Consider the following 23,695-nt stretch of genomic DNA (forward strand, 5'->3'; position numbering starts at 1 on the left):
CAAAATCTATAAAATAATAATTTTATCTGCCTCTATGGTGATTTTTCTTCCACGAATTAAACTACCACTAATTAATTGTAATACATAGATTTTGCACTTAATAAACAAAAAATATGTTTTTAAATCAAGGCTACATATGTATTATTTTAATTTGTCATTGTATTGTTAACTTGTAGGAGAAATAAACAGGTACATGTGTAAAGAAGATTTTATTTTTTAATAACCGATCATATTTAATTATTTCAAAATTAGCCCATTTTTTCCTTTGCCTGTTCTGCCATACCAGCACTGGCTGTCTTAGCGGTTTCTGACGATTCTTTCGCCTTTTCTGCCTTCTCTTTCATTTTTTCCTTCATATCATCCATTTTGCTTTTCCTTGCAAGGTTCACGGTAGGCATTTCTGGCATTGGTGGCATTGGCGGCATCTGTGGCATATCTTCAAACTTTAGATAGTCCATTGAATCGATTGAAGTTGATTTTCCATCAACCTTATTAACATCTTCAGACTGAAAAAAGTTAATTATGAAAATAAATGAAATTAATTTAAAAAATATATATAAATAGACTTATCCATAATATTACAAGTTAAGCAACTTAACTCGAGAAGAATATACTGTATATAAGAGCTCAAAGTGACAAAATAGATAAATTTGGAGTTAAGGCCAAAAGCCATATTTTGGTCTTGTCATTGTTCAATCAGATGTTTTGGTCCATCAGTAAACATTCATTTAATATAATTAATCATTACTCAAGTAATTAATGGAAAAATATACCAATTATCATCAGAAAATGTCCAAAATTAATGTAAAAACCATTAGTGAAGATAATGTAAAAGGGAGCTGGTAACTGATCCCTGAGCAACACCCTTATTTACATATAAAAAATTATATAAAACATTATAAAACATACTATATATAAACATACTATCACTAAGAAAAAATTAAACTATTTAAGTTTTACCTAAAATTATTCAGAAATCATGAGATGCAGTCTGGTGACACACACACTTACACCAGACCGCATCTCACGATTTCTGAATAATTATCGATTAACGGTCACTAATCACCACACATTTTACGTAAAAGCAATTCATGTGGCATCTGCTACTAGGTCATCATCACTTTTTATTTACTTGCTTTTAAATTTTTTTATTTATTATTATTATTTGACAATTAATTAAGGTTTTTAGTTGAGATGAAAAAAAGTTAATGGCACGAGAGGGATTCGAACCCACGACCTTCGGCTAGATACGCCGCTGCTCTACCATCTGAGCTATCGTCAACATCAACTCCCCATCTCAACCCCACCTTATGAGTTTTTCCCTCCTTGAGGTGGGGTTGAGGTGGGGAGTTGATGTCTGAGTGGATCGAGGTCAGGATAGCTCAGGTGGTAGAGCAGCGGCATATCTAGCTGAAGGTCGTGGGTTCGAATCCCTCTCGTGCCATTAACTTTTTTTTCATCTCAACTAAAAACCTTAATTAATTGTCATGTATTAATTGGTCAAGCGGACCACGAAAGTAGTGAATGATTATTATTGTTTACTATTGAAATAAAATGTGGCGCTTTTCTAATGTTTTTCTTCTGTATGAAACATATATTTGAATTGTAGAATATAATTTAATAAATAATTATTCAAAATCAATATAAACAATTTTTATTTAAGCAAATAAAAAAAGAAGACAATTTATAAAGGAAAACTTTGAAAAAGCGCAATAAAAATGTCCCAAACTACGTGAAAAGACATTCAACAGAGGAAAACAAAATAGAATATTTAATTTTTTTTTAAATAATTCAAACAAAAAATTATAATCATTTTCTACATTTATTTTTTACAAAAGCCAAATTGATAGTCACTCAATTGTAGAGTTAGGAATGTTTATAAAGCATATACAATGTACAATAATTAATATTAATTTCATGTGTATTAATTACATTTTTTAATTCTATCTTTTTAAATCAATTAATATGAATAATTTCTTTTTGTGCTTTTAAAATTATATCAAGTCATAGAACTAATTAGTTTGGAGTTCGATTGTTTCTAAACATCTTGGTCTTTATATATTCTTCCTTCATATTTGGTCTGTTTAATTAATTTATTTAGTAAATATATTTATGTTAAAAAGTTCTAATTTTTAATTTGAATAATAATACTTACATAAAGAGGCAAAGCAGATGCAACTGCTGCCTATAAAAAAAATTAAAAACAATGCATTAATAAATAGTAGTTCATTATTTATTAACAAATTAGAATTACCATAAAGCAGGCTGTAAAAATTAATGTAACTTTCATTGCTGAAATGATTTGTACAATTTGCACTTAACTGTTTGCAATAGTTTGAAATAATAGGATGTTTAATAAAGTATATATATAGCATAGATAAAATCTTTATTTGATTGAGTGCTCCAGAGGAAGCAGGATATTCATTGTCATATTTAACTTATCCGGATGTGGATGGCATGATCTTATGTGACTACATAATAAATCTTGATTGCAATTTTAACAATGTATTGTGTGTTGATAGACCATGGTATATTTCAATGTCACATACTTCACAAAAAAAAAAACTAAAATAATGTTTTATAACAATAACTGAAAGAAATAAAATTTACACTATGCCCTTGGCTCATACTTTTTGTCATAAAAGCACACATTTCATTAGATCACATAGTTTAAATGAAGTCAAGCTAAGTTAATTTTAATGTAATATAATTATAATAAGCGGGTAAAAATTTCTTTTCTTAAATTGTGACTGTTTCTTGGTCTGAGAAGCATGTATAGTATTTATGTAGGATCATCCTGGTCCATATATTCTCACTAGTTCTGTCTACATGTGTTTTTTCTTCATTCACCCACAAAACTATATACTTTTAGCATAAGCTAAATTAAACTGGTTAGTTCTAAATCAAATTGTAGGACTGTGATACTCAAAGACTATTTTTCTTAAGAGAAAAGGTTATCTGTAGCTGCTGGAAGATGTAAATGAACTAGTGTAGAGTATAAAAAGTAATTAAATTTATATACAGGTATTCATCATACTTACATGAATTTTTTCACTCCAACAAATTTGAGAAGGTAAAGTTTAAGGAAAGGAGAAATCTATTAATAAATCATAAATTAACTTGGATAGGGCCAACCAATTAATTATTAATACATATTTATCAAATTTGATCACAAATTATATCAGAAAGGGCAAGTAAGTAATATAAAAACTTACCTTAATAATTATTTTCTTTTTGAGTCATGTAGGTATGCTATTATTGTAAAATAGTACTTTTAAAAAACAATACAATGCTTTTTAAAGTAAACAAATAGTTATTTAAATTATATTAAATTACATTTTTAAATTCACCTTATATTAATTAGTTTAGTCTTGCTTTACACTTTATAAAAATTTATAAGAAAATCACACAAACATAACACTGAAGATAACAAAAGGCCAAAATGCATGACACAAACAAAACCAATGAAGATAGGCACAGCAAAATTATTAAAAATGACTAAACTACAAATAATGAGGTGTCTCATAGCAATCCCTATCGATTTTGATTTTTCTAATTATACAGACAATTGGCCCTTGCAAACTAATTCAATAATGAAACTTATTATTGAAGTCAAAAGTGCTCAAGATTGACAACGGCCTTTTATGTTTTTTAAATTTTCTGTGTAAATATGTTATACGTGACAGTATGACACAACTACACAGAAAATAAACACTTTGAGTGAGTACAAATACTTTGATTGAGTCTAAAATTTCTATCATTGTATAAATTCATTTTTACATTCATTTCCTACATGTATTTGTATAATTTAAACAATGTTGAGGCCTTGAAGATGAATCTCAATAAAGATCAAAACATTGGCACAATAAAGAAAATGTTTTTCTAAACTTATGACACACCAGACCGCATCTCATGATATTCAAATAATCATTAATTAATGATCACTAAACACCACACATTTTTCTGATAATGTTTTCCTCAAGTCTTTTTGAAATGATCTGGAGGCCAAAGAACTACTATCAAGTTTGCGGGTTAAACATGATTTTTAGCGCACAGATGGAGAACAATTGTCAGGGTAGAGATTAAGACCCCAAAGAAGGAACCAGTCAGAAATATCATCAATGCTCTTTTGCAGTACAGCGAATGCAGTCCAGAGTTTTGTGAATGTCTTTGTATAATCTGCAAAAGTACTGATTTCACAGTGAATTTAGTCATTTATATCACTGGTAAAAACGATGAATATAATTGGACCCAAGAACGATCCTTGCAGAACTCCGCTCCGCACTGTATAGGAATTTATGCTTGATCAACTTTGTCTTTAAAAATACCGTCAGAGAGGTATGATTTCAAGAAATTTGGGAAAGTACTATGGATCCCAAGCCCCTCCGGTTTGTAAATTAAAAGTTTGTGAGACACACGATCAAAGCCCTGGAGAAATGAAGGTTGGAATGTTTGAGTCATGTTTTTTGTCCAGAGGTTTTCACTGTGTTTGTAAAAACAGAACATTTTGAAACAAAACTATGCTGAGTGGGTGGACTAAAGTTTATTTCTTTTATATTCAAAATAATTTAAAATGATCCCAAAAGAGAGATTTGAAACACCTCCAGTGCAAGTATAAAAAAATTAAAATATTGATTTATGAAAGAACATAACACAATTCTTATATTGGTTGAATTTTTTAAAATAAAAGTTAAAATTATCAAACGCTTCTTTAAAAATAATGAATAAATTGTGGGAGAATAAATTTGAATGTTGCGCCAAGGTGACGTCAGACTGTGACGTTCTTAAATCCGTTGGTCACTTTTAGAGAGGTTATAATATGTGAAAATAATTATGTACTGAAAATGCTACACGTGCTGAAGTATAAAAACAAGACTTTCTTCATTATTATTGTACTGTTGTAAATATGCATATTTTTTAAAATACTTTTTATCTCCATCGCAATGGACGATGTAATGGTTATGGGCGAAGATGTTCTGAGGCCGGCGCCCTCCTCAATCAACGATAATTGGGATCTTCAAAGCTACGTTGACAAACTACACGTGAAGGTGATCCATTCGAACAAGGAAGAAATTGAATTCGATATGATTGGAATAAATGCAGCGATGATCAACTCTTTCAGAAGGATCCTTTTGTCCGAGGTGCCCACTATGGCTGTTGAAAAAGTCACAGTATATCAGAACAAGACTGTGATGCAGGATGAAGTCATGGCCCACAGGCTTGGTCTGATCCCCCTTAAAGCAGACGCAAGGCTTTTTCAGTACAGAATACCAGGCGATCCGGTAGGAACAGATCGAGACACTCTGCACTACGAGCTTAAAGTGAAATGCACTAAAAACCCACACTGCCGAGCAGGGCACTACAGGCATGAAGATATGTACATTAATCATCAAATATTATCCAAAGATATCAAATGGGTACCTTACGGCGGACAGAGCTCACTTTATAAAGAAGAAGACATGGGCCCCATGTACGATGATATTCTCCTTTTGAAAATGAGGCCAGGTCATGAACTTCATGTTAAGATGACTGCGATTAAAAGCAACGGCAGGGACCATGCTAAATTTTCACCGGTTGGAACCGCTTCTTACAGGCTCCTGCCGTTTATCAAATTAGTCGAGGAAGTCGAAGGCGAGAAGGCGTTCAGGCTTCAAAAGTGTTTTTCAAAAGGTGTCATACGGATTGAAAGCAGGAAAGGGAAAAATGTGGCCGTTGTGGACAATCCTAGGCTTGACATGTGTAGTAGGAATGTTCTGAACGAACCTGACTTACGAAACAGTGTTGTAATTGGAAGAGTGAAAGATCATTTTATATTTTCAATAGAATCAGTAGTAAACATTCCTCCTCATGAGTTATTCAGGGAAGCTGTTAAAGTATTAAAAAAGAAATGTACTGTCGCTCTTTCTGAAGTGAAAAAAGTCGGAGAGAATTAAATTGTTTTAATTCATTGTTTTTAAATTGACTATCAAGTAACATAACTTTATGCTAAACCTTCATTCATATATAAATGAAAAAGGGTAAGAACTTTTAAGAAAAAGCATTATTTGGTTTTTACAGTTTTTCCCTAATGTGCTCGTGCTCATTGTATACAATCTGAAAAAAAGTTGTATTTATGAAGAATATTACACGAATATTAAATTATATCTAAATAATTTATACAGTTGTTTTTATTTCAATGTTTAATTTTCCTAAAATTTAAAAACTGAAAATTTCTTTTTAAAAACATATGATGAGAAATTGTAGTGAGGTTGCAAGGTGATAAATCTTTTGTTCGATTATTTCTGATCATCTTGGTCTGCTTATTCCCGGTTTTTCTATCAGATCAAGCTCTGAATTGTATTGCTGAAATGTATCTGACAAAACCAGCAAGGATAGGCAAACTAAAATAATCAAACAACAAGAATATCCTCATTATCATTAAGTGAATATGAGAACAGGTAGTAGAAAAAAGTATGTAATTTGGTCATCTCTGATCATCCTTGCCTGCTTTTTCACACAAACATTGAATGAATGCGGCAAAATGCAAAAATGACTATGACAGACCAAATTAGTGTGAATAGGCTGACCAGGATGTTCAGAGATGACAAAACTACACCGTGTGGAATTTGTAGGTTTTTCAGCGAGGAAGAAGAAATAGCCACTCCTATCATCTTCAAATGCAAACAAACCACTCAATCGACATGACCTGGGATACAAAGAAAATCCAGGGAAAGGAATTGTAGCAATGACCTATTAGTTCTTAGCAGTATCGAGTCGATTGCAATGAATTAAGGAATTATGCACTGGGATGGACATGAATGGCAATAACATGTCTTCCAATGAGCGGATAGTATCCTTAATACCATCCCCATATATAATATTCAGGAAAGCCTACAAAACTAGTTTATCACCAGGAAATGCATGAACATTAATGAAAAAAGAAGTTTTTATTTTTTTTTTGTTTATAATTTTACATTTTATTCATTTATTACATTTTTTTATAACAAGGGTATTTCAATTGAGGTTATATGAACTTGGAGTGCTGGTGTTTTGGAAAAAAGCCTATTTGTAAGTATGTCGGGTATGAATGCAGTGCCACTGGATTTGAACTCGGAACCTTTAATTTACACCTAAACTGTTGTGGCCCCTGGCGCCTCTAAAAGAAGTATTTAAATCACAGAATGTACTCTTGTTTAATCAAAATCAAAATTTCAATATCATTGTGTTATCACCAAATTATAATAAAGAAATACAAAGAGAAAGTACAAAATAAATTTCTTCATCATGTAGCTTTTAAAATTAATTTAATGGACAACCATATAACTGTATTCAAATTATGTATCTAGGGTTTATTTATTTTTTTTTCCACAACAGCAGAGGTTATATCAGCTCTCATGGTGCCGGTGTTTTTGAAAAAAAAAGCCCATTTGAAAGTATGTCGGTTTCGAATGCAGGGCTGCTGGATTCGAACCCGGGACCTTTACCTTACAGTGATGAGCGCCGTGTCAATGCCTAAACCGTTGCCGCCCCTGATGCCCCCTCCCCCTCTCTCTAGGGTTTATTCTTTATAAAATAATAATTAGTCAATAGTAATAATTAGTCGTATACTATACTACTATTGTACTACTACATCCAACTATGTATAAAATTTATTGAGAATATGTTTTATAACTAATTTTTGGGATATTTTAATATGTTATGGGAAATTTTCCCATAAATAAATATATATCTGATTTTTAAATTAAATGTGAGCATAATAAAAGAAATAGTTTCTACAAAAATTGGCTTTGTACCATAAGTCTAACTTGAAAATGGCAATCCTGAAATGTTAGTTGTTTTTGATTTACCTACTTTTTCCATGAGGGGTGACAAATTATTACCACTTGTAAGGACAAGGACAATCATTCAATTCCTTTATTTGGCTTTTTTTTTGTTCTTTTAGTTAATGAAAAATGATGAAAACCGTTAGAAAATCAGATGTTGTCAAAAAGAACATCGCCATTGTTTTTAAGCACAAAAATTTAAATGTTTCCTGCCATTTCGTCAACACCCTGGTTTGTAACAATCACTCTTAAAAAACCGATGTGCAGGATAGTGGTGAGACTTAGGACCAATCACGGTGTGTGAAAATATTACTTAAAAATGATAAATCAGGTACAAGACAAAAAGTGCACTTGTGGTAACATAGAAACATTGGAACAAATAATCATGATGTGTCCACTCTACGAAGAGAAACGTTTGAAGGTGCTGAGTGCTATTAAAAATGTAATAGGAAATATAATATGCTCCAGTTCTAGCGAGGTGATCTCTGCAGTAGGGGACTTCTTGAATAATATAAACAAAAGAATATAATTATATTAAAATAAGGGTTGTAATAATAGTTGTAATTGTTCTATTTTTAATTTATTTGTTATTGTTGTTTTTAATTGTTATTTTGAACACATTGTGCATTACTGTAGGATGTTGCAAGTGGCTCTGACAACCAGCTGATGCTAATAAAAATTTTTGTTTAGGTTTTTATTTTAATACAATGTAATAAACGTGGGTGTAGAGATTAGTGACCGTTAATCGATAGTTATTCAGATATCGTGAGATGCGGTCGGGTGTAAATGTAATAAACATTTATTTGAGTCCTTAAACATTTATTTGAAATTTACAAATAATTAGGTAAATTTAGATAAGTGATAGAAAAAATATTTTTTAAATTAAGAAGTATGAATTTATAAAAATGATTGGATTACTGCATCACAAATAAAGACGAAATACTATATAGAAAAGTAGTGTACAAAAAGTTCAATATGTCAATTATAAAACATTTTATGTGACAATAAAGTTAAAACATAGTCTATGGAATAGGATTATGGCTGACGGTAATTTGCTGAATTTTGATCAATGATAGCGTATTTAATGACTAATTTTTGGAATATTTTAGCATATTATGGGAAATTTTCCCATAAATAAATATATAATTTTTTACTTGCCTAGTTGAGGATAAAGAATTATCGCTTATTAGACCAAGGATGAAGAGGTCTTGGTCAATTTTTCTTTTAGTTTTCAATTTTTATTTATTTTTGTTCATTCGAGTTTATGAAAAATAGTGACAATTAGAAAATTGGTAAATCAGATGCTGAAAAAAAGTATTTTTGTCTGGCTTTTCTATTTGATTTTCATATTTAAATAAAAAATCAATGTTTAATTATTTAATTAAAATAATTGTAATAAACATTTATTTGAAATTTTAAAATAATTAAGATAAATTTAGATAATTGATAGAAAAAAAAAAAAAATTTTTTTAAATTATGAAGGATACATTTCTAAAAATGATCAGATTATTGCATTGCAAATAAGGGCAAAAACTTCAAATATTTATTAAAAATTGAGTTGATTTATTATTTTTTCGAATTCCTATTTTTTATAATTTCGATAATATTATAAAAATAGGAATGAATCCACAGCTATAATATATATATTTAAAAAATAATAAATACATAATATATGTATGGTGTATTATATATACATAATAATGACTAAAGTTATGCGTAAAAAGGCATTAATTTGTGATTAATACAATACATAAACAAAACGAAAAAAAAGGATCAAGGAGGGATCTCGTTGGTGGTGGAGGGGGAGGCTCCTGGAGTTTCTGTATCCACTATCCAGTTCCAGTATCCAGTTTGTGCCCCGCTCTGGAGTTGGACAGACGACATGGAGCGGCTCCTGAAGCGTGTCAAACCGGGCAAAAGTGAAACGTCCAAGTCGGAATATGCTGAGGACGAGTTGAAAAAGTTCATCGGCCCTGGCCACCTCATCGAATTGAACCCTAGGTTTATCAAAAGACGCTTCTGCTGTCGAAAATCAAAGGACAACGAGCTGTACCGCAGCAACAGCTTCAAATTCGAGAGATTTGACAAATCAGATTCAGCCGCAGACCTAACGCAAATAGCAAAACAGGTATTTTTTTAACTATTAAAAAAAATATATTTTATATATTAATTTATATTAATTATAATTATTCATTATTATGCTCTAATTCCAAAAGGAACAGTGTGAAAAATCTATATTTATAGATAGATTAATTACTTAGATAAATAAATAGAAAGTCAGAAGAAAATCGTTAGATAAGAGAAATGTTAAAAAAAGAAAGAAATGTGTAGACAAGTAATTAGGTAAGGAAGATAACGACAGAGAAATACAGAAAGAATGAGAAAATGCCGAAAAGAATAAAATAAATATATACATATGTATATAAAACCTTAATCATAATGGAAACAGGTGGAAATCCATCCTCCGACTTCAGGATTATTTTAGCCAGGGGAAAAATTCATATATATGACCGCAGGTATTCGAGTAGAATATGTTTTAAAATATTTGGAGCTTTTTTTCGCCAGTATTAATTTCGTAAGACAAAATTGTTTAAAAAAAGCCCTGTTCATTATTTTCAGTAGTTTAATTAATCAAAGATAAGATACTATTAAAAAGCATGTAGATGTTAAAGTTAATTAAAAATTAAAAGTAAATCTTGCTTTGAAGCTTATCAAAGATTAATTTTTTGTTTTAACTGTTGTTAAATTTATTTTCACCAAACTAATAATAGTGATTTTCAATTCTAGTGCACGTACAAGCAATAAATAATACATTCAAATCTGGTTCTCAACCACTATTTACGTCCTTTAACATTGTTTTAATATTGAAATCGAACACGGCAAATTGTTAAAATAAATATCACGTCTTTTCAGTAGAAATTACATCTGTTGGCGGGGGAGGGGGATGCAAGCGAAACTTTCCTTTAAAAGAAAATTGTTCGACAATTTTCCAAGTTAAAGGAGCTGGAGGTGTTTAAAGTTGAAAAGGCCAGGGTTCGATTTCCCGTTTCGTCCTTGCGCTTTTATATGCTAATTTAAAGTTAAAGCATTGTTTTTCCCTGACCCGTCAACGCCGTTTAAACGCAGGTCGTAAAGCTCACCTGTCAAAACAGGAAATTAACAGGATTAAGGCGGTCCTGGCAATATTTATACGCTGGTTTTAATGAATCGACAATTTTTTTATTTATCATTATTTATCGTAACACCGCATATATCAAGTTTTATTAATTGGTATAAGCCGTTTCGAAAATTTTCTAACAACTTTTATTCACCACCTAGTCATTCTTTAGAGTCAAGAATAAAGTTGTGATCAACAATATAATCTATTATTAAAATGTTATTAGGACTGTATTGAATAAATAAATGACCAGTTGGCCCGACCCGCCTCCTTTCTTAAATAATAAACCTGCATTAACCCTTACTTGGGTTTATAACTTCTTATACCTAAATTTTGCCAAGTTTAAAACATAGTAAACTCGGGGATAAGCTTCTAAAACATTCACTCTTAAGACACAGGCTTGCAAGTTTATTTTTCATCATGTTCTGACAAATGTTTATATTATTAAATTTAATTTTCTTAAACTGTTAGCCTTCTCTCTTCAATTAATATCAACAATTTTAAGACATATTCATTGTAATTTTTGAAAATATTTCTTAAATGGAAAATTTGAGATTGTATGATAGTTACGTTTAATAATATTAAAAGCTTCATAGTTATTCAATTAACTCGACAGATTTATTAATTATTAATGTGCTATTTATTTTTATAACGTATTATTTACGTGCAGTCTACAATGGACTTTCTTTCGTTATACATTTTAAATAATTTAATCTTTGCTTGAATATAATAATACAATTATAATTTTTAAAAAAAATTTTTTGCCTGAAATTTTCTATTTTACGAAGAAGAAGGATTCTTCATAGTGAGGAGGATAAGGGCGGTTCGAGGAAGAATCGATGTCTATTTTAGGTCAACCAACCTTACGAGGATATTCCGTCCTTATCTTTCATCTATCAGCTCTGCCTATCTCCTTTTTATAATTTTCTCCCCTCCGTATTTTCTACTGGGTAGCATTTTTAACACCTGAACGACTCATTACAAATTCCAACAAAACGATATTTCCTCCGAATAATGATTTAAGGGTACTTAATAAGCAGTTAATACATAACATAAACAGTTTGAAGTTCTGTTTGAACCACTTTCTCAATAACCCATTTAAGTTTTAGAGGTCAATTGACCAAGGTACTTTTTTCAATTAATTATTCTTTCTTTCTTCTTGGTTGAGATATAAAAAAAGAAAGTGTCACGAGCGGGATTCGAACCCACGACCTTCGGCTAAATACGCCTTGAGTAGTAGAGTGCGGCGTACCTAAGGTTGTGGGTTCGAATCCCGCTCGTGACACTGACTTTTTTATCTCAACCAAATCCTTACATAGAAAGAATAATTAATTTTCTCAAGAACGTTGTAGTCCTCGTCCTCACCCCTGCTGATTGATTTTTACTTGATTTACTATTAATTTCTTTGATGAACATCTCACAGTTGTAGGTATTTTCGGGTGTTTATGAACTTACTGTAAGTCCACTGCTTAACTTTAAAACATATGTAATGTGCTAGCCTTAAGAAAAGTTTCATTAACTTTTCTCGAATTACACTTGCTGCGACAATTTGCCAATTGGTATTTCTTTCTTGTAAATTTTGGCAGTATGCTCTAATTTCTACCATTTTAGGCGAAATTATTCCAGTTTAACCCCTTGTGTTTCCTTGCTTTTTACCTGATACCGGTCTGCCATGGAAAAATCAAATTAAACATAGAATTCTTTCAAATGAATTTACTTAGTTTAAAGGTAGTGTCAATCGAATTTTGATTAATAGGAGTAGTTAAGCCGTTTTATCACGTAGACGGGCAGTTCCACTTAGCCGTGGGTGGACGACAATCTCGCCTTTATCTAGATGTAGTTCATCCAAGGTGAATAACTGTTCACTTACCTCAATAATTCGTTGTCCGTTTGAAACAGCTTCACTGATTTCCCCCCGTCCATTGACAGTAATATCTTCATCTCTTGTCATTTATAAATTGTATCGAAAATTAAGTATGCACTTTTTATTATTTTCATTGTGTAAACTGCATAAATTTTGGTTTGACCTGAGGCTTATTTTTGCCTTATTTATATTGTTTTATTTTATTTATCTACTTTTTTGTATTGTAATCTTGGAATAGATTTGTAAAATCTATTATGACATGATGATTTTACAAATCGTACAATGTTTCCCTTGGATATCTTAAAAAATAGGCATTTTTCTATTAAACTGTTTCGGTTTTGCATTATCAATTCGTCGGAACATCAAATATTTTCTATCTCGACTATTTTAATCTTTTAATTTGCTGTAAAGTTCAATTATTCTACAAATAATTACCTCGTTTTGGGGACGTTACTTTTTCCTTTGAATTTGTCCTCATCATTACAATTCGTCATCACTTTTCACATCAACTGTTAGGTATTGAAACTTAATCTTATATACGTTTTGAATAAATTATTTTGATATTTTTTCATCTCATGTTTGTATTATGCGTTTATAAGTGCACAATTTATAAGTGGTTTTTGCATGTTACACGTTCAGTGACTCGAAAGCATAAATTATGAAAAATACTTTCAATTATTATTTTAAACAGTTTTCGTTTACTTAACAGCATCAGTAAATCAGTTTGTAAATGTATAAACAAAAAAACAAAATGTGTAAGCGGGATGAAAAATCAGTCATTTTAATATTAAATAGACACTGTATGTTTGTGCTCAAATTTAAATTTAATATAATTTTGTACAAATTAGAGAACACCAATCAATAAGCCATTAAACCAAATAATACAACAACATCGGAGTTGTTTTTTTTTGTTGTTGAAATATCTATCGTCTTGCTGGATATCAATAAATTTGCGATCTAATCTGATCTTGTTGTATTATAACAAAATTTTAGTTGTGAGCTGAAATATCAATGAATTTGCAATTTAACCGAATGGTATTAAAAAAATTTCACTTTAAATACTTTAACTTTTATCCCATCTTTATCATTTCCATTTCTATTAAATTGCAATTTTATGCGAAAATATGAAAAAATATCAATCAATTTGTCATTTGACACTATAGTACTATCACCAAATTGCAGTTTTGCACTGAAATGTCTATCAATATATAGATTGATATTTTTCCAAATTATTTATACAAAATTGGAGATTTTTTACTGAAATATCATTCAATTTTCAATTTAGCCTAATAGTATTATAATAAAATTGCGGTTTTGGGTAAAAATATCGATTAATTAGCCATTAAACCCAATAAGACCACCTTAAAACTGCAGTTTTGTACTGAAACTAGGTGGTCCTATTGGGTCATCTATCTATCTATCAATTTGAAATATGTTTCCGAAGTATTGCCTCACAATTTGAGTCATACGCTGAAATATCAATCAATCAGCCATTCAACCCAACAGTACTATCACAAAATTGCAGTTTTGTACTGAAAATCTATCAATTTGAAATATGTTTCTAAAGTTTTGCCTCACAATTTGAGTCATACGCTGAAATATCAATCAATCAGCCATTAAACCCGTGGTACAACCACAAAATTTCAGTTTTGTACTGAATATCTATCACTTTAAAATATGTTATCCAAGTTTTGCCTCACAATTCGAGTTATATGTTGAAAAATCAAACAATTAGCCATTAAACCAAGAGTACTATACACAGCCGTTCAAACAATGGTATTACTTTGAATTTGAAATTTTGTACTGAACTGTCGATCATTTTACAATTTTGTCCCAATGGTATTACTTTAAGAATTGGTGTTATATTCAGTTAAATTAAACACTTAGCCATTTAAATCATTGGTATTACTACAAAATTGGAATTTTGTTCTCAAATATTATTTTTCTATTTAACTCAATGGTACATATTACAATCCAAATCGATTGTTTAAACTGTTGCAAAATTTGGGTTTCTCTTGCCTTTTTATTTAGGAATTAAATGCTTTGAGAAAAATTGGACCGTTTGCATATTGTTACGTTTCAAAAGTTGTAATTAATTCTACAGGCAGTTTCTAATCATACTGTTTTTTTTGCTGTTTTATGATTACCAATCAACTTTTTAAGACCTTTATTACATTTTTACCTTCTTTACATCTTGTAATAACTGTTATACTTAAATATTATGCTTTTCGAATGTATTTTTGTTGAACATGAGGTCTTAAATTTAAAGTCGTTGTATTATTATGAACGAATCTCGAACTAACGAACGAAAGAGCTAATAATTTTATGATTATAATAGAATCATTTGAGAAAAAGTCTTTACTTCGCCGAGCTTTTGGCAATTTTTTATTGACATCCTCAGACGCCCTGATGGTCTATTAAAGGTTGAGTCATTGAATGTCGAGAGATGATTTTTAAATACATCTTAACTTAATAAGTTTATTCATTATATTTAGTGGTCTAATGACCAAATTACTTCTTTCAATTAATTAATCTTTTTATGTAAGGTTTTTAGCTGGCATAAAAAAGTCAGTGTCACGAGCGGGATTCGAACCCACGACCTTCGGCTAAATACGCCACTGCTTTAACCACTTGAGCTATCGTGGCTTCAAGTGGTAGAATCGTGAAGTCACGATAGCTCAAGTGGTAGAGCAGCGGCGTATTTAGCCGAAGGTCGTGGGTTCGAATCCCGCTCGTGGCACTAACGTTTTCATTTCGATCAAAACCTTACATAAAAAGATTAATTAATTAATAAGTAAATTCCTTTTGTTCCCATCATTACTGGCAGTGTGGCTCGTTAAAGTAAAAATCTAGTAGACTGGTCGGTGAGAGCTATCATCTTTTCTCTCCTGCTTGCATTCTCCATTTCCTTGTAATTGTTGATAAATTGTCTTTACATCTCAAATCAGTCAAATCTCGTCGTTCGTTCGTCGCCACATTTTTTTGCGGTTATCAACACTGGAGATCATGATGTGTCACAAGTCCTTGGTTTTGCGATCTTGACTAAAAAAGTACTAAACAATCGCCAGTTCGGCCATCCATGACCAACGGAGTTTTTGCAACCTTTATTATAACGTTTATAGAATTCGTATGGGATGAGTGTTGGATTTAGTGATCAGAAAAGAAATTCAAATGAAGGATGTTTATAGTACAAAAAAAAGTGAAGTTTTACGCTTAGCTGAATCAGCTAATTACACATTGCACGTACATGCAGTAAATCCTCCTACCTGACACTTTATCCACTGATGAATGGCAAAAAATTGCGCTCTATCATTTTTAAAAACAGCCAACCCAAGGTTCGGGATCTGATGGCAGTTTTAACGTTATCTGACTGGTCTTAATGCACGATTACCACTACCGGTGTGACTAATTGGTCACTCTTCGCTTCACCTACAAACAGTATCACATTTACCACCTTGGCACTTTGTCACCTACGATGTAAAATATTTCTCTGCCCAGAATTTCGAGGGACCGTTGGAACCATGTATATTTAGAATTATACATATGATACTTTATAAAATATACAGACTTTTATGAAGATTATTTAGACCTGCTCAGCAGTTTTATCGTCTGTCGTGACACTTGTATCCTTTGTTTTCATATTTTCAACTATTTTTGTGTAATTTAAAAGGTAGTGAGCCGTCTAGGGGCTAATTCACCTTGATTCAGTACGTCATTTATTTCTTTGTCTGTTTCATTTATTTATTGTTTTATTTTGTTAAATTTCTATTATGAATGTACGATAATTTTATTGTTTTAATTTATTTTGCTTTATTCTTTCTACCTTTTTACCTATCTATTTTTATTAATTTGTTTCTTTATTTTTTGTTTTATTTTTTATTATTATATATATATATATATATATTGCTTATTTTTTGTTTATATACTTTGTATTTTTTAGAAATTCAAACATTTTATTTAGGCGATTCGTCGATTAGGATCTCTTAGGCTTTTTGAGAGGTTGAATACTTCTCTGGCTGTTTTTAAAAGTAGTATATGTTTTACAGTCAGATACGTTGCATGTGTTACTCTGTTTATTAGGTGACCATGTGTATATCTGGTATGCCCGATCCGTAGCCTGGACAGAGTTACTTCTTCTTGTTTGCTTTGTCAGAAGGACGAACTCCAGCACCTGACAGAATCTTTGATTCTTCGTAGTTTATTGTCTATGATGTCGTGTCAGGTTTATTCACGATCTATCTACATTTTATGTTTTAGGTTACGCTGTCATTGGAATTCCTTGTGTTGTTGTTCTTTTTGCTTGAATATTAGCTCGAGTAGTGCTTTAAATATCCCAGGGGTCGGGCGCCCACACAAGGATTGTTTATTTTGATATTTCAATTTTTGGATTTTTATGGGATGTCCTGGATTAGTGGGTTTTCAGTGAAGATATGTTTTAGGGCCAATAGTGCAGACAAGGATTCGCTACAGATAACTATCTTTTTTTTATCTGTCAAGGTGATGTTGAGTGCTGTTTTATTGCTAATAATTCTACAGTAAAGTTGTTACATATTGGGAGAAGTTGAGATTTGTATATTTGCAATGAACAACGCGGTACCAACCGTTGGATTTGATCCGTCGGTGTAGATAAAATGAGCATCAAGTTTGCTTTTAACTCTTAGGAATTCCTGTTTGTATTCATGTATTGATGTACTGCTTTTGGCTAGTTGAGTAAGATGTAATGAGATGATGGAGTGTGGGTGAGTCGAAGGTTGACTGGGTGAAGGTAGGTGATTTAGTATTTGTGTAAGTTTAATGTTTGTGGTTTGTGTATATGCCGATACTCTGTTTGGACATGTTTTACGTGTATTGCTGTTGATGTTAAAAATTCTATTGTTAGGGAAGAGTTCATTTAGTGGGTGTAGATGGTTTTGGTAAAGTACAGGAGGTCTTGGAGGAGGGGTCTGCAGGATTAGGGGAGTTCACCGGCATCGGGTTTAATTTTGCCAGTATATGATCATTTGCATAAGCATAAGCATTGCAACTATATTCTAGTTTCGATCCTACTAAAGTTTCATATAAGTTTGACATGCTCTTTCTATCAGCTCGCAACATGGTACTGATATGTTCAGGCTCGTAGTCTCTAGAGAGCTTTTTCTCTCATAAGAATAACGCCATGGTTTAAAAATCTAAGCTCGATGACAGAAGAATATTTAATATCCACATGATTCAAACGGATCGGGGCCTATTTGTAGCTTATCCCATTAAAATCGGCTGGAGGTCTATACCAACTTCAACATGTCAAGCAGGATTTATATCATATAGTGCTTCTCTGTAGAAAAAACTCACCTAGGACCCAATTGAATAGAAAAATGGATTCCTAACTGCGACCCCTTCAGTACAAATTGTCGCCCTCTTATACTTTTTCTCTGCTCCTTTAAATGAGACAATAGTTTTGTGTCTATTATTAAGTTGAACATGCAATACATATACATATATACAAAAACAATGTATTCCATATTAAAAAAAAATCGAAAAACTGTCATATGTGCCTCAGCTGTTTCTTTAAGTATAGTTTTTTTTATTAATTATTTTATTTAAATCTTGTGTACATACACATTATGTTTTGCTAATAAATACTGATATACAGCACACTCAAAAAGTGTGATTAACATGGCATTTGAGGGTGGGTCCTGCCCTATGGCAGTCCACACAATAATTCACTGGAGTATAATAATTTGAGATAAATACATATCTCATTAATAAATAAATTAACCTACTTTTTTGTTTTTATCTATAATCATATAACGTCAGGCGCACGTTTACACTAGCACTTATTTACATTAACACATATTTACAATCTGTCCGTATGATGCTGTCTTTTTAGCCGTCTTTGTTGGCGGGGTGGAGGCATATTCCCTGGAATTTGTGCAATTGCCGGATTCGGGTGGGAGTCAGCTTTGGCAAGCAGCATCGGGTATCTCTTCTTTAGTTCGTCTTCTACCGATGTCAACGATATTTCATGATGGAGCTGTTCATTCCTTACGAACAGGGCGCGTTTGTTATTAACCGTAATACACGGTTCTGCAGCGTTTGTATCCTTTTTATTTGCGAGGCGGATGCAGAACACCAAATGGGCGAGCCATAAAACCAAATTGGTTTTATTAGGCTTAGATAAAGGAGTCGCTTAAGTGGAATTTGGACAGAATTGCTAGAGAGAATTGGTTTGATATTGCAAATACGCAAGCAAATTCTCGTTACACATGAGGATATATGGTTATTCCAGGTGAGATGCGAGTCCAAGTGCAATCCTAAGTATTTATATGAGTCCGCTTGAGGTACATTAGTTCCACGGAGTACTATATGTGAGGGCCTTGAGGTCTTCTTATAAGTGAAGTTAATGAGTTTGGACTTAGTTGAATTCAGCTTAACTTTCCACTTGGATGCGCAATCATCAATTTTTTGGCAGTAATTCTGCATCTTCGTTCTGCATCACTGAGCGTGATATTTTGGGACAGTACTGTTTTGTCATCGGCAAATTGGGCTATTTCGATGTTGCTATCGGCTGGAAAGTCATGCTCGTACAGAATGTACAGGAGGGGTCCCAGAACACTTCCTTGAGGAACACCCGCTGAGATGTTGTGTACTTCAGAGTTTGCTCCTTTATAGCTGACAAAAAAATTTCTGTCGGTCACATAAGATTTCACCAGCCGGTAGTATGTATCGGGTAGTAGTTTAAGTATAGTCAAACTAAAAATCAAGTTGATTTTTTATAAAAAGAAGTTTAAAATTGAAAATAGAAGTTAAGTTTATGCGATAAACAACGCTTAATTACGATTAATGACGTACATTTTTTACAGAAAGTATAATCTCATTTATTATTTTTGTCTGTTTTTTGTTTTTTCAATTTCTTTTTTTTAACAAAAGCAGATATTATTTTCATGTTCTTTGTTTAAATACTTAATAACACTTTTTCTTTTAGTATAACATCCACGTACAATCCCTGTTATTCTTGAAAAATGAATGACACAAAAATTGACTCAAAACCACCAGACAAAAAAGATCAATCCTTTAAATTAAAAAGGAAATGGTGTAAAAAAAATGCCTAATAATACTACTCTTCTATTTTCTTTGGTGATTCATCAGCCTTTTCAGTTTAAATATATTTTTCCAAAAGGTAGATTGGGGATGAGGCCAGAATGAAACTACTCTTATAGAATAACCAAAACAAAAATTTTAATGTTGCTGGATCGAGGTAGTTGGTGCTAATTTGTTTCCTTCATTTCGTGGGATGCCAGAATGCCCCAGAACCCACACCAAAAATATCCTTTAACCATCATTATTTAAGTGGTTAATAATTTTAATAATATCAATGACTGTAATAATAATACTATGTATTTTGTAATTTGTGTAAAGCATTAACATTGCCTGTACAAATCAACCAGATTGAGAAAGTAGTTAAAATATAATAGTGCCTTTTTTAATAGCCATCAATTTAAATGGTACATTTTTCTTTTTAATTTTTACTATTGGATCTTACTGGAATAACAGATAGAAAAAATATTAAAGAGCCCTTGGTGTTAACAGTCATTTGTACCTTGGTAAATGTGAGTCAATGTGAGCTCATTTGGTCTCAAATTCGTGAAGGTAGAGTGCAAGATTATGTGGGATAGAGATCTTTCATAAATGGACAGTGGCGACGTTTGACAGTAAAGGAGATTTGGCAATTTGACGTGAAATAAAGCGTACTGCAAGTATTCTCCCACGAATATCTAACTGTTCGTCATTTATATCAGCTTTTAAAACATCTACAGGAGTGGATTTCAGGGAACCCAAGGTCCATAGGTTTTCGTCGTGAGATATCTTCCTGGGGGTCTGCGGAGTGATGAACCTGCAATTTGATCGTTACCGACCACCTTGGCCCAATTCTCCTTTGGCTTATCAGACACGTTTCTGCATTTCCCCATCATCAGTCAGTGTGTCTGTCAAATCCAGAGTCCCTTGTAACATATTATTGACTAAACCAACCCCCTGACAAAATAGCATATATGGCATGTAAATGAGGAGACATCAGACAGTCAAGAAGTAAAATACAAAAATATAGATTCAAAGAATACATTTCATTTAGGGGGACAATGACGGAAAGTCAAACTATGTGATTCACTTCGTAGAAAATAATCAGTCTCTCAACAATACAGACAATACGGAAAATACGTAAGACGTACAAAAATGACGATAAATGAACATAACTCGAAAATTCACTAGTTTTCGTGGTCTGCTTGACCAATTAATATCTTTCAATTAATCGAGGTTTTTAGTTGAGAGAAAAAAGTCAGTGTCACGAGCGGGATTCGAACTCACGATCTTCGGCTAGATACGCCGCTGCTCTACCACCTCCCATCTCAACCCCACCTTTTTGAATTTTCCCTCCTTTTTTTTGCCATTTTTCAAATCTCGTGTAATCTATTTGATTCTCGACAAATGAAATGGCCGCGGAGAGCTTTAGTGAAGGTACACTTCATTTTTACTTATTAAATTCACTAGTTTTCTTGGTCCGCTTGACCAATTAATATCTTTCAATTAATTAAATAACTCGAAAACTTGGAAATATGCAAACATATATTTAAAATTAGCATACAAACTCATAAGCTTAGAAATTAACTTTACCTCACATATGTATATGTTTTCCATTATTCAAAACTCCATAAAGGGCCTGGCGAACCCAAACCGACTAGAACAATCAAAATCACACCGACTTAATCCACCAATGGAAAAAACAAAAATAATACCGCCTCACGCACCCTACTCATCTAGACCTTACAAAAGAGACTTAACATCCATAAAATCGCATAGAAAAGCGCGTGTATAGGCAGACCAAGATGATGGAAAGGTAAGGTATTGGGCTGGATGGATTATATCTAGTCTTTTCAACTTTCTCGTTGACGCCTCACCATAAAATATTGATCCAAAATCCGTAACGGTTGATTTATAACACGAAAGACTTGGATAAGCTGATAGGAGATATATTTGAGGATGTTGACGATTTTTTTAGCCTTTGATTCTATTTTTTTCCCTCTATGTGAACCTTTTTCAGTTATCACAGGTACAAACCTAGATGTACAGATAAGAGATATATTTCACAAAATATTTTCCATCACGATGGAAGACTTTCTTTAAGAAAAAATAAAGGGAAAAAGGGCAATTTTTGTAAAAAATTAAATTGTGCACTCTCGTCGAATAAAAACCAATTTTTTAAAATTAAAATTCGAAAATTTCAATAAGGCTAAAATAAAATTTGATTGTAATGGTAAGGTGAAGCATACAGGTTAATTTTAATGGTAAGATGGTAAGAATCGAGGCTCTAAAATCATGTCATCAGTGCAAAAGTACATAAATCCGGTCTCTTGTTAAGTTATCAAATAATTAAATAATTTGATGAAAATTGAACTTTTTTTAAACTTACAATTAAACCGTTTAAATCACGTGACGATTTAAATAAATGAAGATAGTTTCGTTAGTTAATAATTTGTTGCTAATGACTTTCGGAAATCTATGTCTACAAAAACGAACCATCGAATCATTCCCAAATAGATTTATGATTATTGGCGTGCAATGCGCGTTGGGGCATCAATAAAATGTTAATGTGCAAACTTACGGCGCGGAATTGGGCATCACTATAAATCCTTAAAAGTCAAACGTGATTTTAAAAGCCAGCAATAACGAACCCTTCCGCGAAATTGCACTCGGATGTGTGTATACACTTGCAAGTTAATTTTAAGCCCGGCGATATATCTTCTTTCTACCCATTAGAGATTTATGAAAAAATATTACTTTTCCTTTGACCAAATGGCCTTTCCATTCAAATGTGTTACTACAGCCTACTTTATTCAATTATTTAACGAATCACATGTTAGTTTTTATTTGTTTGTGTTTATCAAAATACTAGATATCATCAGGTACTCTATCGACAAAATGGAGAACACCTCTTGTATCGTATTTAGGTAGTTCGGTCTTACGGCGGTGTCGTTCACTCGAGTGTCTATGTTTTTTCTTGTGGTGACTATGTCTTTCTTTCTCCTTTTCGGTCGGTTTTCTCGGATTTTCCACGATTTTAATCTTTCCGTGTTTAAGGCAGTTTTGGCAGGTATTTCTATTTAAATTAATAGGGATTTTTAGCTCATCTGGTAACAATGGAATCTCGTTTTCTTTGGAGTTATGGTAAAGTTTGTCCGCTTGAACTTGCTTCGAATCCGGCACTGCTAGGACGACGATAGGCTTTTTCAAAGTAGCCTGAGGAAGGCTGTACTTTTTGCCTACCGTGTGGTTTGAACCTTTCAGCGTGATCAAGTCGCCTGATCTTATTCTAGTTAACAAATGACTCAACTCAACTGGTGAATTGTAGTTTGAAAGTTTCAGATTTCCTTTTTGATTTGATGAACTTTGCGCTTCGTTTATACTCTCGCGAGTTAAGAAGAGCGGGATTAAAGGGTTGGCTTCATCGAAAGAAGTAAAATTGTTGGTTTTGTAAGTGGGAAGCTGGCTTTGGTGTATCATCGGGTATGAATATTGAACTGCGACACTGTGATAGTAATCGCTCACGTAAGGCTTTTGCGGTTCCGGCTTATTGCGATCGCTGAACCTGGTCTTGTCACATTCGCAGTACTTTTTTCCTTCAAGCGACCGTTGCTCGGCCCGAGGACAATTGCAGTACTTACCCTCGTTAAACCCGTATTGTGACCTCCTCGTACAATCGTGGACGTCGCACGGTTTAGTCCAATCGAGATAGTTTCTCTCCTGGGTCACCTGATAAGTTTGCTTTTTACATTCGCAAAATTTCTTCTCTCTTGCGATCTGAATACCTCGACCGTCGGTATTGAAGTGGGTGTCATTTTC

The 23,695-nt window shown here is 32.4% G+C and overlaps 3 protein-coding genes across 4 annotated transcripts in view; 2 read left to right on the forward strand and 1 right to left on the reverse strand.

Annotated features, from left to right (window-relative positions):
- Window positions 1-192: 192 nt before the first annotated feature.
- Window positions 193-2,364, reverse strand: LOC106666456. Its single transcript, XM_014393656.2, has 3 exons — window positions 2,255-2,364; window positions 2,156-2,185; window positions 193-506 (listed from the first exon to the last, which is right to left on the reverse strand). Exons 1-3 carry the CDS (start codon window positions 2,288-2,290, stop codon window positions 249-251), a joined length of 324 nt encoding a protein of 107 aa, XP_014249142.1. The 5' UTR covers window positions 2,291-2,364; the 3' UTR covers window positions 193-248.
- A 2,455-nt stretch (window positions 2,365-4,819) lies between these two features.
- LOC106666562 (DNA-directed RNA polymerases I and III subunit RPAC1) lies at window positions 4,820-6,156 on the forward strand. Its single transcript, XM_014393846.2, has one exon. The coding sequence runs from the start codon at window positions 4,944-4,946 to the stop codon at window positions 5,931-5,933; it is 990 nt and encodes a 329-aa protein (XP_014249332.1). The 5' UTR covers window positions 4,820-4,943; the 3' UTR covers window positions 5,934-6,156.
- Window positions 6,157-9,637: 3,481 nt separating this feature from the next.
- LOC106666488 (SH2 domain-containing adapter protein B) overlaps window positions 9,638-23,695 on the forward strand; it is a 55,760-nt gene continuing 41,702 nt past the window's right edge. For both annotated transcript variants that reach the window (XM_014393721.2, XM_024229087.1), the window contains exon 1: window positions 9,638-9,930. In XM_014393721.2, the coding sequence (XP_014249207.1) occupies window positions 9,685-9,930 (246 nt within the window). In that variant the 5' untranslated portion in view covers window positions 9,638-9,684. The remainder of the gene's footprint in view (window positions 9,931-23,695) is intronic.

The sequence above is a fragment of the Cimex lectularius genome, unplaced genomic scaffold (genome assembly GCF_000648675.2).
Source record: "Cimex lectularius strain Harlan isolate CLEC.00 unplaced genomic scaffold, Clec_2.1 scaffold289, whole genome shotgun sequence".
Lineage (NCBI taxonomy): Eukaryota > Metazoa > Arthropoda > Insecta > Hemiptera > Cimicidae > Cimex > Cimex lectularius.

Coding starts and splice junctions, on each gene's coding strand:
- LOC106666456 (XM_014393656.2), bottom strand. CDS start 2,290: ATGAAAGTTACATTAATTTTTACAGCCTGCTTTATG. Junction 2,186..2,254: donor TTTTTACAGCCTGCTTTATG/GTAATTCTAATT, acceptor TTTTTTTTATAG/GCAGCAGTTGCATCTGCTTT. Junction 507..2,155: donor CATCTGCTTTGCCTCTTTAT/GTAAGTATTATT, acceptor AACTTTTTTCAG/TCTGAAGATGTTAATAAGGT.
- LOC106666562 (XM_014393846.2), top strand. CDS start 4,944: ATGGACGATGTAATGGTTATGGGCGAAGATGTTCTGAGGCCGGCGCCC.